We start from the raw sequence: 18,979 nt of genomic DNA on the forward strand, positions 1-18,979 counted from the left end.
TGACCCCGGTCAACCTGCCCAACCAGAGTTCCCACTGCCTTGAGCCCTCAGGATAATTGAGGCTCCATTTCTTTTGGCTTCTTTTCTGAACAGCTCTACCTCCTGACCCAACTCCTGAGTGGGTAAAATGATCCGCTTGTGCCCTGGTGTTTACACAGCTGTGGGTGACCCAGCCTGGTGCTGGTGGGCAGCTCGGGGGTCCTCGGTGTGTGTCCTGCACCTTGCCACTGTGTTTGTCCATTAGTGTCATCCTGCAGCCTCTGGTGTCCTCTCAGCCTTGGCAACAGTCCCCCCACATTGGGAGCACAGGCTCTTGGGCTCCCTGGGTAGGACAGCTTTTTTTTTTTAATCTCTGCATTTTAATTAATTTATTTTATTTATTTATTTTTGGCTGCACTGGGTCTTTGTTGCTGCACGCAGGCTTTTCTCTAGTTGCGGCGAGCGGGGATTACTCTTCTTTGCAGTGCACGGGCTTCTCACTGCGGTGGCTTCTCTTGTTGCGGAGCACGGGCTCTAGGTGCACGGACTCAGTAGTTGTGGCTTTCCGGCTCTAGAGCGCAGGCTCAATAGTTGTGACGCACGGGCTTAGTTGCTCCGCGGCATATGGGATCTTCCCGGACTAGGGGTCGAACCCATGTCCCCTGCATTGGCAGGCAGATTCTTAACCACTGTGCCACCAGGGAAGCCGGTTGCAGGTCCCAGCTGTGTTTGACGGTGAATAGGCTGGGAAGAACAACCATGTGATGCAGGCCTGAGGGATGGCCTGGGGTGGGGGCCACCTGCAGGAGCCCAATAGGGAGGAGACTTTACAGTGCCCACCAGTGCCAGGCCTCCTAGTGCTCTAGCATGTACTAGTACTCCTTCCTTCTGTCCACAATCCAAAGGGGGTTCCTGTTTGTCATCCTCATTTCTCAGCTGGGGAAACAGGGGCACCAAGTCCCAGAGCTGGTGAGCACTGGGGTGGGGATGTGGCCTGGCCTGCCCAGCTGCCAGGCCTCTGTTAACCCTGCTACCATGCTGCCTCTCTGGGTGGAGAATCACAGAGGGGCTAGTTGAGATGGTGGTCAGCAAGAGTGACACCAGGGAAAGTGGGAGCGAATGCTGGGCTGGAAGCAAAGGGAACTGCCCCACAAAGGCCCAGTGCACAGGCTGTGTGTTGATGGAACACAGATGGCTGCTAGGGCTGGAGGGGGAGTTGACCTGGGGGCTGAAGTGGAACCACAGCGTGGGGAGCTGGGCCTTGCAGTTGGCCTGGGAGTTTGGATTTTATTTGAGGTGTGGGGGCAGCCACTGGAGTTTGTTTTGTAAAATATACGTAACATTCACCATTTTAACCATTTTTAAGTGCAAAGATCAGTGGCATTAAGTACATTCACACATTGTTGTGCAACCATCACCATCATCATCTCCAGATCTCCCCAAAGTGGAACTGCACCAAGGACACTCTCACTCCCACCCCGCCTCCCCCAGCCCCGCACCCACCTCGCTTGCTTTGGTTCTGAGTTTGAGGCTGCTGGGTTTTAAACACAAGGATGCCCTGGCGTTTTAAGTGCTCCTTCCGGTTGCTGGGGGCGTGGCGGTAACAAGGAGACCTTGAGGGACTGGCTGTCTGGTGGCAGTGGGGCCAGAGACAAAGTACGGGGACAGGCTTGCTCTGGTGTGGGTGTGGACTGGGGGTGCGGGGGAGGTGACACCAGGTGTGTGTCTGAGTCACTGGTGGGTGCGGGCGACTTTCACTATTTGGAGAAACTGGAGTGGGATCCTGGGAGGGGACCTGGGGGCTCCCAGCTTCTTCGTGGCTTGTTTGGCTGTGGGTGGGAGGACTCGAGGGCCCAGCGTTGGTAAGAGTCTCTGCAGGGAGGTGCTCGGCCCACGCGGCCACTGCGTCACGACTCCCCTGGGTGGGGGCGGCGGACACCTGGCTGCCGAGCCTGGGCTCTGCGAGGCTTCCACTGGACGCTTCTGGACTGTGCCGAGCGCCTGCGGTTCGAGTTGGAGTTTCGGCGCTGAGGTGTCCCTCCCGAAGCCTCGGGCTTGTCATCGGGATGACGGGTCTCCTAGGCCCCGAGCTCACCGGGCACCGTGGTGGGCCATTAATGCGCTCGGGGTCGCACGAGGATTCGTGCAGGGGTTCCGGGTGGTCCCGGCCGGAGAAGCTCGTTTGGGGGTTGGGGACCGACTTAAGGGCCACGCCGAACCGGGCTGTGTCCGAGAGGCGGGTCGTCCACAATGAACCTGGTCCAACCCGCTACGCCGCGCGCCAGGGCTAAGAGGACCTGCAGGTCCGGGAAGGGGTGCGGCATCCGCTGACTCGCTCGCCCTGTGCGGGGCTCCTTGCTGTGGGCAGGCTTCTGGCTCCGGCCAATCGGGGCCGCGCTGCGGAGAGCCGCGCCTCCGCCGAGCAATAGGGGTGCGCGGAGCCCTCTGACCCAGTTTAAGGGAGGCCCAGCGCCCAGACCCACCCGGCCCCGCCTCTCTGCGCCTCTTCCCTCTCCGTTCCATCGCCTGCTTATGGACACCCCTGCACCACAACCCTCTTTTCCACGCCCCTCTGCGTCCCACTCCCCCACCGTTAACAGCTTGGTGTGGTTCTTTACAACGGGACCCTGGACTTGTTTCCACATTTATGTCTTTGTTTTACAACCTGGGATTGCACTGTTTTGTTTTTGTTTTGGCCCGCTGTGTGGCTTGTGGGATCTTAGTTCCCTGATCAGGGATCAAACCGACGACCTCTGCAGTGGAAGCGCAGAGTCTTAACCACTGGGCTGCCAGGGAAGTCCTATGCACTTTTAATACTGCTCTGCCATTCACTGTTTTTTTAAATTGAACAACGTGAAGTGGAGAGCTTCCCAGGTGGGGATGCGTGGATCTGTCTCACTGTTTTAACAAGGATGGATGTTCCTCTAAGATGCATGTTCCTTTACCTAATAACCAGATCCCACCATGGACCAGCTGGGTTCCTCCCCACCCACCCCAGCTGCCCTGGGGAGGATGGACCCTGGAGTGATTCACAGGGAACTCTGCGGATTCTGATGCTCAAGTGTATGTAGAAGGCTGAAGGGGGCCCTGCCTGGGCACTCCTTTGGGCCCTGTGGGTTCCTCCTCCATCCTGTGGCCACAGGAGGGCCACAGAAGGGTCTTCTGTATTAGTTTCTTAGTGCTGCTGGAACAAATTACCACAAACTTAGTGGTTTAAAAAGACATAAATTGGTTATTTTACAATTCTGAAGGTCAGAGTCAAAAATAAACCTCAATGGGCTAACATCGAGGTTGTGGCAGCTCTAGGGGAGAATCTGTTTTCTTACCTTTTCCAGCTGGTACATGCTGCTGGCATTCCTTGGCTCATGACCCCCTTCCATTGGCAAAGCCAGCAATGGCAGTCCAGTTTCTCACATTACATCACTCTGACCATGACTCTTTCTGTCTCTTCCATCTTTTAAGGACTCTTGTGATTATATTGGCCCTACCTGGATGATCCCCTGATTTTTAAAATTTATTTATTTATTTTATTTTTTGGCTGTGTTGCGTCTTAGTTGTGGCACGCATGCTCTTTGTTGCGGCAGGCTCTTCTTTGCAGCACGTGGGCTTAGTTGCCCTGCAGCATGTGGGATCCCAGTTCCCCGACCAGGGATTGAACCCGTGTTCCCTGCATTGGAAGGCGGATTCTTAACCACTGGACCACCAGGGAAGTCCCTAATCTCCTGATTTTTTTTTTTTTAATAAATTTATTTATTTATTTATTTTTGGCGGTGTTGGGTCTTCGTTTCTGTGCGAGAGCTTTCTCCAGTTGCGGAGAGTAGGGGCCACTCTTCATCGCAGTGCGCGGGCCTCTCACTGTCGCGGCCTCTCCCGTTGCGGAGCACAGGCTCCAGACGCGCAAGCTCAGTAGTTGTGGCTCACGGGCTTAGTTGCTCCGCGGCATGTGGGATCTTCCCAGACCAGGGCTCGAACCCATGTCCCCTGCATTGGCAGGCAGATTCTTAACCACTGCGCCACCAGGGAAGCCCCTCTCCTGATTTTAAGGTCAGCTCCCTAGCAACCTTAATTCCCCCTTTCCATGTAAGATAACATATTCACAGGTTGGGGGATTAGGATGTGGACATCTTTGGAAGCACTGTTATTCTGTTATTCTCCCCACCATACCTTCTAGAGAGAAGGGCCTAGGCCAGGGCTCCGCACTGCCTGGGTCTGAAGGGGACACTACATTACTACCATCAGTGTATGAAGGTGCTAGTTGCCCTACATGCTTATCGACACTGGATGTTTTCAGTCTTTGGAATTTTGACCAATTTGGGGAGTCAACCCATTTTAAAGTTGGGGAAGCTGAGTTTCGGAGAGGGAAGCTTACTTGCCTGAGACCTCATGCAACTTTCCGTTTCCAGACTTCCAGTCTAGGTTTTTTCCTCACATAGCATGATTCATATGGGAGGATATTTACCCAGGTGGCTAGGAAATCGTTGGCTGAATTTGGCATCTTTCATCCATCCACCAGCAGCCACGAGCAAACCTCAGGCATGGTGACCAGGGACTTAGTAGGCAGAGGCAGAGACCACGCCAATATCTTTTTTTTTTTGGTTGCATTGGGTCTTCGTTGCTGCACGTGGGCTTTCTCTGGTTGCAGCGAGCAGGGGCTACTCTTCCCTTGCGGTGCGCAGGCTTCTTATTGTGGTGGCTTCTTGTTGCGGAGCATGGGCTCTAGGTGCGTGGGCTTCAGTAGTTGCAGCACTCAGGCTCAGTAGTTATGGCACACGGGCTTCGTTGCTCTGCAGCATGGGGGATCTTCCTGGACCAGGGATCGAACCCATGTCTGCTGCATTGGCAGGCAGATTCTTAACCACTGCGCCACCAGGGAAGTCCCCCCCATTATCTTTTGAGAGTCCCCGTGTCTCTCCCTAACTGGATGCGTCCTAACTGGTCTCCCTACCTCCCCTTTTCCAGGTAGAGCACTTTCTTCCCAGGCTCACTAAACCTCCGGGGGTGCAGGCCTGGCCTGCTTCTCTTACCTTGTCTCTCCCTGCGTCCTAGCAGGATTGGAGTCCTGGCTCTGCCCTTGACCAGCTGTGGTGGCCAGCCTTGAAGATGGCCCCCAGCGATCCCACCTTCTGGAACTCACACCCTCCTGCAGTTCCTCCCGCATGGTACCAGGGGTACCCTGTGACCCACAGACCGTGTCAGAAGTGATGCTATATCGCTTCCGAGATTAGGTTATAAAAGTCACTGCAGCTTCAATCTTCGGTGTTCTCTAGACTCATTCACTCTGGGGAAAGCCAGCTGCTGTGGCATGAAGACAGACAGCCCTGTGGAGGGGCCCCCATGATGAGGAACTGAGGCTTCCAGCAACAGCTGGGTGAATGGGTCATCTTGGAAGTGGATCCTCCAGCCTCAGTCGAGCCTTTCAATGACAGCCTGAGCTGACAACTTGCCCACAACCTCATGAGAGACCCTGAGACAGGACCATCTAGACAAACTGCTCCCGTATTCCTTATCCACAGGAACCATGAGATCATCAATGTGTGCTGATTTATGCCTCTAAGTTTTGAGATCATTTGTTGCACAGTACTAGATAATTAACACTAGCTGTGTGATGTTAGGCAGGTTCTGTAGCCTCTGAACCCCGGTTTCCTCCCTTGCGCCACGAGGGTTATAGAAGTGAGTGAAACATAGGAAACAGCACAGGCCAAGTGCAAGCACAGGGCCTGGTTTGCAACAAGTGCTCCACACACATGGGCCATGTGCTTAAAGCAGCCTCCCAGCCCCCTCCCAGGATGGTTACAGTCATCCTCCTGCCCCTCCCTGGGCGGAACATGACCTCACAACATCAGGCCGAGCCATTGCACTTTTGGCCTGAGGTCACTCTCAAGCCAGCCAGGGATAGAGGCTCTGGGCAAGGAAGGGACAGATCAGAGCCGTGGACCGTCCCTCCCCTTTCTCCAGCTGGGGCGCCAATGAACTGTGCTGGGCCAGGTGAGTCCATCTCCCTTCCTGCCCACGGTCCTGGGATGGGCAGCCAAACCCAGCCCATGGAGGGGGTGCCCTGCCTCTCGCAAGGTGAGAGGAGTGGCCTGGCGTGGCTTGGGCTTTGCACGCTGGCTGCCTTTCGGGCCCCGTGAAGACTGAGAATTGTCCTTCGTTCTTCTTTCAGCTGCCCCTCCCTGCCCTGACCCTGCTTCCTGCTCAGCTGACTTCTTCAGGGCCATGACCTCCCCCTCTCCCCTCACCCCTTCCCCTGAAGCTGGCTGTGTGTGATCCCCTCCACCTGCTCTCCAGCAGGCTCTAGTGTCGACCACAGACGTTTTCCTCAAGCTTTGTTCACCTCCCTGTTTTTCCTTGCATAACTCAAGATCCGCATTGGCCATGCTTTGGTGTCATAGACTCTAATTTAAAAAAAGCTAAGACTCCAGTTCATATTCTGTAACTTGCTTCTCTGCCCTTACTCTTTTTCTGTGTTAGAGCTTTGCCCTGTGCTTTTCAGCAGCTGCAGAGAATTCAGGAGGAATGTACCTAATTTACTTTACCATTCTCTTGATAAATATTTTGGTTGTTTCTTTTTCTTTTATGCTTTTTGCTTCTTATTAAAGCCATGTGGTCATAGACATCCTCACACAGCTTTACATTAGCAAGTGAGAGCTTCTTAGAATTTCCATGAAGAAGATATACCAATTTATTAATCATTATTTGCATCAATGTTTAAGAGGCCAAACAGCCCTAGAAAGGCTTGTAATGAAAAACAGCAGCCCCTGCCACATAGCTCCCTACTCACAGCCCAGTTACCACTGGTTTAAGTGTTCTTCCTATCATTTCTGTCCATCTTTCTAAATAATATCTTTGTACTTTATGATTTGCTTTATCACTTGTAGTCATTATCTATTGCCTTTCTGTTAAAAGAGGTGAGAATTCAGCTCTCTCATGCCCCACTTCCTCTCCGGGTCCTGCCAGGGTGGAGTATAGTAATTACCGGTTGAATCAGTGCATCTGTGTTATGCCTGTAAATATCACTCAGTGCTGAGATGAGTGAGCTGCCTCGTGAACTGCGATTGTGCTTTCTTTCTTTCTTTTTTTTAAAATTTATTTTAATATTTATTTATTTTTGGCTCCGTTGGGTCTTCGGTGCTGCGCGCGGGCTTTCTCTAGTTGTGGAGAGCGGGGGCTACTCTTTGTTGTGGTGCACGGGCTTCTCACTGCGGTGGCTTCTCTTATTGCAGAGCACTGGCTCTAGGCAGAGCACTGGCTCCAGGCTCGCGGGCTTCAGTAGTTGTGGTGCATGGGCTTAGTTGCTCTGCGGCATGTGGGATCTTCCCAGACCAGGGATTGAACCCGTGTCCCCGGCACTGGCAGGCAGATTCTTAACCACTGTGCCACCAGGGAAGTCCCGTGTGCTTTGTCTTTGGTGTGGCTGTTTTTCTGAAGTTTTTCTCATCTGTCAGCTTCTTAATTCAATTTTTTAATGTGGTGAAACCTATCATAGAATCTATCATTTTCAGTATTTTGGGGGAGCCCTCTGAAGCCTGCTTGCTTCCCTTGGGTCTGAGGAATCTTGGGATTTCTCCCCTTTATCCATATCAATTGCACCTTCTCCCTGGGCACTCCTGTGCCCCAACTTACCTGATTTTCTTTCTTCCCCACAGTACTTATTACCTTCCAACATCCCATAAGATGTGCTTATTTATTATGGTTGCTGCCCCCCCTGCCCCCCACCGGTGGTATCAGAGTGCCACGAGGGCAGAGATTTTTGTGTGTTGTTCACCAATGAATTGCCAAAGTCTACCACAGTGCTTGGCACGGAGGGGAGGTGCAATACATGCTTGTTGAATGGACAGTTCCTGGGACTTCCATTTATTGCCCCCCTGTGTGCTTACCCCCTCATTTGGTGGAGCTCATGCTTCAGTAACTTTCTGAGAAAGGGTGCTTGTGGGATACACACACACACACACACACACACACACACACACACATTTTTTGGTCATGCCACATGGCTTGTGGGATCTTAGTTCCCTGATCAGGGATCGAACCCACGTCCCCTGCATTGGAAGTGCAGAGTCTTAACCACTGGACGGCCAGGGAAGTCCCAAGATATATATTTTTAGACTCTATAGCTATATATATATTTACATTCACATTTAACGTTGTGTCTGGCAAATTTCTTCAGTTGTAAGATGGTAATAAACATTGAGTATCTCAAGGTTGTGGCGAGACGATAAAGTGGTTGGCATTCTTTGAGGATAAGGTATTATTACTTTGTGAGGATTGAAATAAATAGAAAATAAGAGTTGTTGGGAGGCAGTTGAGCCCAGTGGCCAAGAGCAGGGCGTCAGTGTTGTTCGGGGCTGGTTTTGAGTCCTGTGCTCTGTAACCTAGTAACTCTGTGACCAAGAGTAACAAAGTCACTGAAGCCTTGGTTTCCTCATGTAAAGAATGGAAATGGTCGTAGTACCTATTGTTTGAGGCAAAATCCAATACACTGCTCTTAATATGCAGTAGTGGTTATTGACGTAGTATAATGTTGGATGTGGCTTGGTATGGGAGCCAGAGCAGTGTCTACCTTGGACTTGTCTTTGTGTCTCCTGAGGGTGAGAGTGTCTCACTCTCAGAGTGGGGTAGGCAATTAGCAATTTGCAGCAAAAGTCCTGAGGGGGATACTGGCATTTTGACCCAGCAGTTACGTCTACTAAGAATTTATCCTAAGGGAAGAAGTAAGTGTGTGCCTGGATTGACATGCAGGGCCTTGTTCATGAGGTAGAAGTCTGGGAACCACTTCAGTGTCAGGAGGGAGCTTGATCAATACATGGATCTATAGACTCTAGGCTTCCTCCAGTGGGGTCCTCTGTAGCCCTTACAACTGAGGAAGGCAGCAATCAGATATCAGGAGATTTAGAAAGGGTACACGATGATACACTGGTAAGTGAAAAAAGTGAGTATCAAAACAGCGGCAGCCTGGGCCTCCCCTGGTGGCGCAGTGGTTAAGAATCCGCCTGCCAAGGCTGGGAACACGGGTTCGATCCCTGGTCCGGGCAGATCCCACATGCCACGGAGCAACTAAGCCCGTGTGCCACAACTACTGAAGCCTGAGTGCCTAGAGCCCATGCTCCGTAACAAGAGAAGCCACCGCAATGAGAATCCCGCGCACCACTACGAAGAGTAGCCCCTGTTTGCCGCAACTAGAGAAAGCCTGTGGGCAGCAACAAAGACCCAATGCAGCCAAAAATAAATAAATGAATAAATTTAAAAAAAAACAGTGGGAGCCTTCTGAGGGATATGGGTTACATTTGCCTTTTTATTGGTTATTTATTTATTATTAATTAATTAATTAATTTTTGGCTGCGTTGGGTCTTTGTTGCTGGGCACGGGCTTTCTCTAGTTGGGGTGAGCGGGGGCTACTCTTTGTTGCAGTGTGCGGGCTTCTCATTACGGTTGGTTTCTCTTTGTTGCGGAGCACGGGCTCTAGGCATGTGGGCTTCAGTAGTTGTGGCACGCGGGCTCAGTAGCTATGGCTCGCGGGCTCTAGAGCGTAGGCTCAGTAGTTGTGGTGCACAGGCTTAGTTGCTCCGCGGCATGTGGAATCTTCCCGGACCAGGTATCGAACCCGTGTCCCCTGCATTGGCAGGCGGATTCTTTTTTGTTTTTTTCCAACAAAAGGTTTTATATTTATTACTGAGTTACACAGTGAACAGTGGTGAGGAAAGATCAAAAAAAGAGGAGAGAGCCATTCCATTTCTCCCATCAAACACAGGCAGCTGTTCCAGACACTAGTGATGTTATGATACAGTAAGATGCAATTGACATTGATAGCATAAATGTGTGCCACTTCATATGTGAGGCTCCTCATAGACCCAGCTTGGTTCTTCTCCAATGTCTTCTCTTGGAGTTGTACCTGATTTTATTACCAGTTTTCATTCGAATCCATTGGGGAATGGGACGATTCTCCTTTTGTTTCTTGGCCAGGAATCGCTTGATCCTGAAGGTCTTGTGAGAAGACATGGCGAGGAGCAAATTCAACCACACATAGGATGGGGGATGAGAAAAGAGCGGCAGGCGGATTCTTAACCACTGTGCCACCAGGGAAGCCCTAGACATGAAAATTCCTTAATAAGAGTAAGCACCAAGTGAATGTTCGCAGCCATCAGTGCTATGCAACAATTAATTCTGGCCAGTGGGATGAGGGATTCACTTATCTTACTGTTACTTCTCTGTATTGTCTAAATCATTATTTTAAAAAATGAACATGTATTTCTTTTGGAAATAGAAAAAAAGTTATTTTAAAATATGCAAACCTTCAGGTAGCAAGGCGATTCTAATTTTGTTTGAAACATCATCTTAGAACAAAGTGAATGAATGAACTTAATGCCACTGAACTCCAAAATGGTTAAGATCGTAAATTTTATGTGTATTTTACCACAATTTTAAAAAGCAACAATATCACCGTCATCAACAACAATAACAACTACCAAAAAATTCAACATCATCATCGTCAACAACAACAGCTCCAAAAAAATTTATAAGCAGAGTAGAAAGTTCTGAAGGTGTCCCTGGGACTATTAGCAGTGATGAGATGGGATTGTTTTCTGCCTTATAGCTATGGCTTTAGAGCCTAGATTTCCTTCCGCGAACACTTCTTAGTTTTGCAACTAGTGAAGTTGCTCCTCTCGATGTTTACTCAGAGCCCCGCTCCGGAGTCGAAGCTGCACGGTTGGAGCCCAGCCCCACTCCCCCCTCGGGGCCGACCCCAGCGAGCCTCAGTTTTCCTGTCTGGCAGCGGGGATGACAGCTCGCCCGGTCCCGCGCCCGGCCCCACCCTGCGGCCCTGGGATTGTCTCGCGCGGGGTTCCCCCCAACACCCCGCGCCCGAGGCGGGGCCGAACCTCTCCCGCCTGCCGGGCCCCAACCCGGAAATGCAGCTCGGAGGCGCCGGCTGGGCTGGCCGGGGCAGCGGCAGAACGACGGTGAGTGTGACCAATGGGCGCCGGCGGCGGCGGCGGTGCGGCGGAAGTCCCGCCTGGCGTCGCGCGGGGGCGGGGCGGCGCTGGGGGTGGCAGGCCGCGGGGCGGGCGCAGGATGCGGGCGGCCATTGCTGGGGCTCCGCTGCGGGGAGGAGGACGCTGAGGAGGCGCCGAGTCGCGCAGCGCTGCGGGGGAGTCACCCGTGCAGACGCGGGGCCCATGGCCAGGACCACCAGCCAGCTGGTGAGTGCGCGGCAGCCGCCCGGGCGCGCCGGCCCGTCACCCCGCCAAGCGCGGCGGTCGCCGGGGCCCGGCGGGGCGGCCCGCGGTCCCGGGGGCCGGGCGGCGCCTCACCTGCGGCGAGCGGCTGGGCCGGGGACCGTGGGCGCCGTGGGGGCGCCGCTTGGCTGCTGCAGGAAGCTCTGGCCCGGGTGAGGCGGGCGCCGGCCCGGCGGGGGCGCTGACAGGCGCGCGGAGGGCGGGGGAGGCCGGGGAGGTGTCACCGGCCCGTCGCGGTGGAAGTGCTTGGAAAGTTTGTTTTCGGCGCGGCGCGGCCTGAGGCAGGCCTCCGGGGTTACCTTTCGTTCTGTCTGCAGAGGAACCGCCCCGGACCTTCACCTGGGACGGGGTCCCTGTGCCTCCGCTTGCAGCGAAAGCGGGACGTGCGAGTTCTTGCTCGAAGTACCTGATGCTCGGGCCCCTCCGAATTCTCGGTTGGGGTGGAGTCTGATACACTCGGATATGCTCCTTTCCCGGCCCGGTGGGGCGGTGTTTCGGTGCTTCTCATGCCTCGGGGCTCCGCTCCGGCACCGGCATCGGTGTGATGGGAAGCCTCCTCGAGGCCGGCCTTGAAACCACCACCGCGGGCAAGTGAGCGTGACCGGGCGGAAGGAATTTAGGGGGAAGGAAAGAGATAAAGCACTTGTTGGGTTAAATGTTTTGCTGCAAGTATCGTTAGTGTTTCTGTGTTTTCTTTCTGTTGCTAAAAGTATCCCTAGTGTTTTTATGTTTGCCCTCGGTTAAGTTCGGGAGTCTTGGGAAGATGGTTTAAGGATTTATACCTTGTATGCGAATGTGAAGAATGGAAGAATGTCGAGACAGCTTGCAAAGTCTGGTTCAAAAGGCAAATCCCTTAAATGAGGGAAAACCCAAGAAATTTACATTACCCCTTATTTTCCACGGTAGCGGCTGTTAATCTTTCTGAGGGGTCATGGGCCCTTTTGAGAATCTGACCCAAGATCTGAGTCCCCTCCTGAGAAAACCGCACGGCTTTACTGAATTTTGTAGTTACTTCAGGAGGCTCTTGATCCTTCTGGAGCTGGTCCGTGGACTTGAGGTTGAGAACGCTGCTTTGTAGAGATGGGTGATACTCTGAAGTCTGAGAGGAGGAGGACCTGTTCAGTTGAGAAAAATGGTGAAAGGCCAAGGGATGTCTTTGACTCTTGCGACATGTGTGGTTGTACCGCGGGGTGCCTGGGCTAAAGCGCAAAAACACGAGTTAGGCTGCTTGGCGGACCTCAGTGGCGGCTGGGGCTGACAGTGATCATGGAAGTTTGTAAGACGAACTTTCACACAGTGATGCTATTGCAGTACAAGGTGTGCGCTCTGATGGCGTCCAGGGGAAGAGGAAGAGCATATCGTGTCATAGTCTTGGTAGTTCCATGTGATGGACACTTGACATCTGGAGTTTCTTTGCAGAAGGCAGCTTTTTAGTACAAAAAGACTGGAATCCGGTGAGAAGAAATGAATTACAGAATAAAGGATGGACTTCCCCATCAGGAAGTGAGAGGAACTAGGCTTTTGTGTTTTCATCAGCTACATTTGTCCACATGTATGTGAGAATATGCTGTATTTCCCATCAATAACGGCAAAGATGCCCCCAGTAGTGGATTTTTCATCTGGGGACAGATAGATTTGCACTGTTCAAGTGAGTTTGCACCTGGATTTTTAAGGTGGCACTTTAGGAGAGGCCCCGTCCCAATTACTTTCCCGCTTCTTTACGTGTGTACGGGCAGCGGGGGAGCAGTATGAGTTGGGAAGTCTGGAAATGGCCCAGCCCAGTTTGGTACTACGGTGAGCCAGAGGCTGTCAGAACCATTTATTGAGCACTTACGTCAAGGCAGGCACTTTGCAAGATAGCTCACACCGTGTTGCTTGACTTCTGTCAAAAGTGTTGTGAGATAGGTGTCGCTCCCATTTTACAGGTGCAGAAACTTCAGTTTCCACAGTGCAGAGAGGTTAAGGACCTGCCTAATATATAGAGTGCAGTTTGAACCCACGTCTGAGCGATGGCAGAGGCCTGGGTGCCACCCTGCCCCTCCTGGGAGGGGTGCCCTGAGGGAGGGTCGCAGCCCTCTGTCTGGGGAAGTCCTCAGTGCCACTGCCCAGGACGTCTTCCTGGGGGTTGTGTGTGTCCTCGGACTGCCGTGTGGGAGGCAGGAGGGACATCTTCTCGTGGAAGGACAGCACACTTAGCTATTTCTTTGGGCAGATGGCTGAACTCTGTGACCCCTGGACCCTGTTTCAGCCTCACACTGTCAGAAAGCAGCTGTTTGGAAAGAGGCTCTGGTCCCTCCTTATTTGAGGGCTGATATTCTGAATGGGTGAGGTTTGGAATCCTTGCTTCTTAAAAAATTGTGCAACGATTTTGTTAAAGGTAAAACTGTTGATTAGGGAGAGTGGTTCCTTGCACACTCTAGGGTGGCTTTTGCAAGGGTGGCTGCATCTGTGTGGGAAGCCAGTGGGGAAGGCAGAGAACTTGGAAAGAAGTGGGTTCTGATTTTCACACACCCTTTTGGGGAGCTTCTCATGTGGCCTCGTGCAGTATGATGTATTTGTGACGCCCCTACAGCACTTACTGAGCCGAGTCCAGAGGTGGCAAGGTGAGGTCCCTATACTAATAAAAGGTGGAAGTGTAGGTTTGTTCTAGTCTTCTGACATGCGTTTTATAAGAAGGATGACAGCAGCAGCTTGTGGCGATATGGGATCTGAAAAGAGGCCTTGGGCAGCTCTTCAAAGCAGGACTTGGCCTCTAGGCTGCCTTTTTTTTTTTTTTTTAGATACGTAAGATACATTTATATAATGATAAGTGTAATGAAGAACATACTATAGGATAATGGGTTACAATGACGGGGGTGGGGGGCAGGGTGGACTGGCGGTGGCACTTGAGACTTGAGTCAGTATACACAGTCTAGGCTGCCTTTAGCACAGGTTTGGGGAGGAGGAAAAGGCAGCTCCTGGGTGGGTCCCCCTCTTCAATCTGTGCCTTTGTCTGCTGAGCCACCTAACGCGGGGTTTGGGTGCATGTAGGGCAAATGTGTAATGAACTGGGAAGCGCTGCAGAAATGAGGGGGTGAACAACGTTGGTCCCTTCTGAGTTGATGGTGTGAGGAGAGCCTCCACTGGCCCTACATTTTGTCCCTTCCTGAGGAGTATCTTCTTTGGAAACGGACTTTGATGGAATCCCACGTGATACTTCACTTCTGTGACTATGGAGCAAGGAGCCACTGCTGAGGAACACTTGATGCAGAAATGACTCCCTCAGCAGGTGTGAGGGTTGGGGCCAACGTGTGCGTGCTCTGCGCCTGCCCTTGTGATGACAGCTGGCCATAGGGGTGCGGAGCACAGTTGTTTTGAAGGCAGGTTCAAAGGGCAGATCACCGGGGAGGAAGTGCTGGTGTGGAAACTGTAAGTTTTGGACATGTGTTGTTAAGGCCTTTTCAGTAGTGCATTCTTCCGTAACTGGATTGCATTCTTGTTCACTGTGATACCAAACCCTTTAAAAAAATAACTTAAATATTGAGAACCAGTCGTGTATCCAGTCTCTAGATGAAACAACAGCCAGAGTGCATTTTCTCAAGAGCAGTGGGGAACATGTTCTGATGATGATGTCTTAGAGGAGAAAGACCTGTTGGGTTCATGGTGGTTCTTGGCGGGGGGTGGGTGGGGGTCTGTTTTCTGTGCTCGACGCTGGTTGCATTTATATAGTTGCATGAAGTCTGCTTCCATCCTCTTGGTCTAGAAAATTTTTCTAATTTAAAATGGAATTTTATTATTTATTATTTTTTATTTGGCCACACCGCATGGCATGCGGGATCTTAGTTCCCCGACCAGGGATTGAACCCGCGCCCCCTGCAGTGGAAGTGCAGAGTCTTAACCACTGGACCGCCAGGGAAGTCCCTAAAATGGAATTTTTATCCCAATAAATTCCAAGTTGTTTTGAATGTGTTAAGAGAGAGAGTTCATTATAAAGCATTTACATTTGTGGGCTTCAAATCCCTTATCAGAGCAACTGATTCAGGTTTCTGTTTAAATAGTTGGATTACACGTAGGCTCACAGAAGCGAGAACTGACAGCACTGCAAACTCTGTGTGTGAAAAAGAGGGACAAATCTGACCTTAGCAGCTCATGACTGGGTGCATGGCCCACAGAAGAACAAACAAGTGTGGTTTCCATCTGGAGTGTAGTCGAGGGGCCTGATGAAGGTGAGCACATAGTTCCTGGTGGCCTGGTGACCTCCTCTATCCTACAGATAGGATTGTGTGCCCTCTGTACCAGCCACTTGCAGCCTTCGAAATATTTAAAGATGTGGTTTGAAGGTATGTCTGGAGGTCCCTGTCTTCCGCCTGTTACATGTGGAGCTGGTGGCAGGTCTGCCCACACTGGAGAGGGCTGATGAGAGGCTGTGTGTGTGTCTCTCCTGGCAGTGTTTCAGTCAGAATCTATCTGGGTAAAAGCTTATTTAACAATGAATTCATTGTTAAAGTCTCATTCTTCAACCTATTTTTCTTTTTTGGAATTAATTTTACTGCAGCAGGAGTTGTATCTCAAAGTGACAGCCTAATATTGGATGCTGTCAAAGAAGGTTGATAAGATTCGCCGGGAGGCTTGAAGCCGCATTGAAGTTCTCCTTAGTGCTTTGACCTGCAGTGGAAACCTGTGGGAAAAGGGGCTTGGAGTTAACTTTTCTATCTTCCCTCCCTGTTTCTGGAAGATTTGGGAAAACAGGGGCTGCAGTGGACCTGGGAACTCTGCCCCGTCCAGGGGGAGAAGGTTTACCTTGCAGACCTTGCTCTTGCACCGGGTCTGAAGTGCAGTCGGTTCTTGTGCTCGATGGTGGCGTGGTTGTGGACGCCCTCCTGCAGCGAAGGAAGTAGTTATGTCTGGAGGGGGATGGCCGCACTGCGTGCTCATCACACGCTCTCGCCTGTGGGGCTGAAAACATTGACACATTTTTTCCCTAGTTTTCCCTTTCCTGGTGAGGAAGTGAGTTGCTAGTGGGGGTCCCCAAATTCCAATGCTCCTGTGACTTCCCCTGCTTTTCTTGGCGTGTCACTTAGCTCCTCCTCCGCGAGCGTCACTCAGTTGCCCGTGCCATGTGGCCTCTCTTCCCAGCCTATAAAGCCCAGGACAGTGTCCAGGATGTTCTTGGCTGCCAGGTTTTCCTCTTTAGGCCCTTCCTCTTTGCCTGAAGAAATTCCCCTCAGTGGAAACACACCGGCCTCCCCACCCCCTGGCTGTGAAGCCTTTTCTGGCCAATCAGCTTCTTTGTGTCCCCCCTACGGCCCTTTGGTCTGCATCAGCTTTTGTTATATATTCAATGTTTTGTTTCTCGAAAACAGGTTCTGTACCTTGTTATGTATATATCTCTCTAAACTTGGAGTCTAGATGGTTTCTGTTACTCTTTTTCACGCTTTCTCTTCATGGTTCTCATACCCGGCAAATTTGTGACGAGCTTGTCTTACCATTTTTGCTACTTATTAACGAAGACATCTCTGAATCCTGCATGTGTATTCTGACTCCCTGTGTTCAGAGCTGTATATGTTTGAGGGATGGAGGGTCTCATCATAAACTGTTTGTTGCTTAATATGAAAGCATTCCAAACTAGGAAGAAGTCAGATGATTAAAAACATGGTCCCATGTACCATTTCTTCATTGTCTAAGGAAATATAATTCAAAAAATGGATGGCTCTTTTTTCTCTCTATATATTATACCACCTACCCTTTTACCACTTTTCAGCCCTTGAAAGGTTGTATTTGAAAGCCATTGGTTCCTTTTTATACTACAGCTCTTCCTGGGAAGTTTTGGTGATCAAATGTCAGGTTAAATCTGGATTAGTAAGTGTTAGTGTCAAGCATACAGTATTCTGGGCTGAGGCTCTCCATGTTGGCACTGCTGCCCTGCTGTGCCAACAGGCAGGGGTGAGCCCTGCCATGGACCACTGTCCTCATGTGGTCAGACCCTGAGTATCTAACTTGTAGAAGAGCCAGCGTCGGCTTTGTGGACCCTGCAGGTGGGCCCTGAGGATCAGGATGACCCTAGCAGATTCTCTGACCAGAAGCCAAGCTGCTTTCCCCTCATGACGGAAGCAGCCACCCTGCTCTGCGGTCCCTTTGGCACACCTCTCTTTGCTGCTTTGGGTAAGATCAGAGAGAGCTTTTCCCAGCCCTTGGCTTTGCTCTAATTTCTAAGAGTGTCCTGTCTTAAGAGGAGCACATGCTCTGTGGGTGTGTGCAGTGCCACAGCTGTGCCCCTGGCTGTGAGGGGCTCCACCTTCCTGAGATGGTTGTGCGGCTGGTGGTCCTGGGGGATCCCAACACTCAGTGTCTGAGCAGCCCACCTTGTCTTGGGTTTTCCTGCCATGCACCTGTGCACGGATGTGGGGTGAACGAGTGTGAGTGAGAGAGCCACCAACCTAGGAGGAGGGCGGGAGTGGATGGGAACTTCAGACCTAAGTGTGTGCCAGCACTGGCCGTGAGCAGTGCTTCTCCTTTGGGAAATGGTGGGAACAGCCCAGTCTTTGGGAAAATTGCCCGAATACTGGCTCTGCTCAGGCATGTTCTTAGGAAAGTCTGATCCGTGGCAGCTAGGCCCTGGGGAAGCAGGTAAGTTAGCAAGCCAGGAAGCTTGATAACTGCTCATTTCCGGGGTCCTGTCATTATTAACTGGCTTCCTTCCAGAGGGTGAGCCCTTAGCCATTCTGCATTTTTCTCTCAGAGTGGCCTGTGACTTAGCCTGGACTGGAGACTGAGAGAATAAACTGTTTCCTCAGTGCACAGTCTCAGAAGCTCAGCCCATACTACCCTCTTTTTCCATTGTTAACTCATTTTTTTCTTCCTGCAGTTTGGCATTTTTCTTTCATGGGTTTTTTTCGTTGGTCGAAATTATAGTCTGCTGATTGTATGTACATAGCTGTTATTATCAGATATACAGTTTTAAAGTTGTGCATCTAAACATAGATTTTATTTGCGAACACATTTATTTTCATTCCTAGAAAAACAAAACTCATACAATCTAAGTGCTTTTTTTTTTTTTTTTTTTTTTTTAAAATCTTAGAAAACTCTTTTACCCAGAAGCGCTGGCACTGAGCTTTGTGTTTCGGGGGAGTGGGGGGTGAGGATGGTCAGTTGGTGAGTTAGGAGAAGAGGCATCAACAGAACAGGGCTCCATGCTTATGCCCTGAAGGAATCCTTGGGTGAAAAGGACCTGATGTGCAGCTCAGTGGGTGGGGGGCAGCCTACGTGCGCACTCTCACCCCTCTGTGACCCCCTTAACCATGGCCCCGCTTCAGGGGCTGAGGGGAAATGGTCAACAGTGCGGCCAGAAGGGAGGGCAGTGCTCTGCCAGGAGGGGGTGGCCGGCCTTTGTAAGGCTGCTGCAGTGAGGCACACAGAAGAACCTGGCCCCAGGGTGCACCGAGCAGGGGGGCTTTCATGGCAGGGGCAGCCCGGAGGGCAGGGGAGAAGGGAAGTGGCTGAGTGTGGAGGAAGTTCAAGGAGGGAGCGCCGTTTTGTGTGCTGGGAAGACCAGGTGGCTGTGCTTGCCTAGTGCTTTCTCGGGGAGACCTGCTGTGCTTCCAAACACGGATGTCTTTTGGACAGTGCATGATGAAGGTGGTGGTATTTGGAAATTTATACTGAATTTATTCAGTGTCAGGTTTTTTTCCCTTCCTTTCAAGTGTATTATTTTCCTTCAGTAGCCCTATATTTTTCAAATTAGTATTCAGTATGGACTCTGAGTCAAGTTGTTTTTTGTTGTTGTTTCG

At 51.3% G+C, this 18,979-nt stretch overlaps 2 protein-coding genes across 3 annotated transcripts in view; one reads left to right on the forward strand and one right to left on the reverse strand.

Annotated features, from left to right (window-relative positions):
• Nucleotides 1–9,800: 9,800 nt before the first annotated feature.
• Nucleotides 9,801–10,071, reverse strand: LOC137750537 (large ribosomal subunit protein eL39-like). The gene has a single exon (XM_068524897.1). The coding sequence runs from the start codon at nt 10,069–10,071 to the stop codon at nt 9,820–9,822; it is 252 nt and encodes an 83-aa protein (XP_068380998.1). The 3' UTR covers nt 9,801–9,819.
• A 969-nt stretch (nt 10,072–11,040) lies between these two features.
• PDPK1 (3-phosphoinositide dependent protein kinase 1) overlaps nt 11,041–18,979 on the forward strand; it is an 80,501-nt gene continuing 72,562 nt past the window's right edge. For both annotated transcript variants that reach the window (XM_068566048.1, XM_068566047.1), the window contains exon 1: nt 11,041–11,177. Coding sequence is in view for 1 of the 2 variants with exons in the window: in XM_068566047.1 (XP_068422148.1) it covers nt 11,154–11,177 (24 nt within the window). In the remaining variant the exon portion in view is untranslated. The remainder of the gene's footprint in view (nt 11,178–18,979) is intronic.

Source organism: Eschrichtius robustus, chromosome 16, assembly GCF_028021215.1.
Source record: "Eschrichtius robustus isolate mEscRob2 chromosome 16, mEscRob2.pri, whole genome shotgun sequence".
NCBI lineage: Eukaryota > Metazoa > Chordata > Mammalia > Artiodactyla > Eschrichtiidae > Eschrichtius > Eschrichtius robustus.

What these genes read in the sequence shown, in the direction of transcription:
- LOC137750537 (XM_068524897.1), bottom strand. Translation starts at nt 10,071, where the DNA reads ATGTCTAGGGCTTCCCTGGTGGCACAGTGGTTAAGAATCCGCCTGCCG.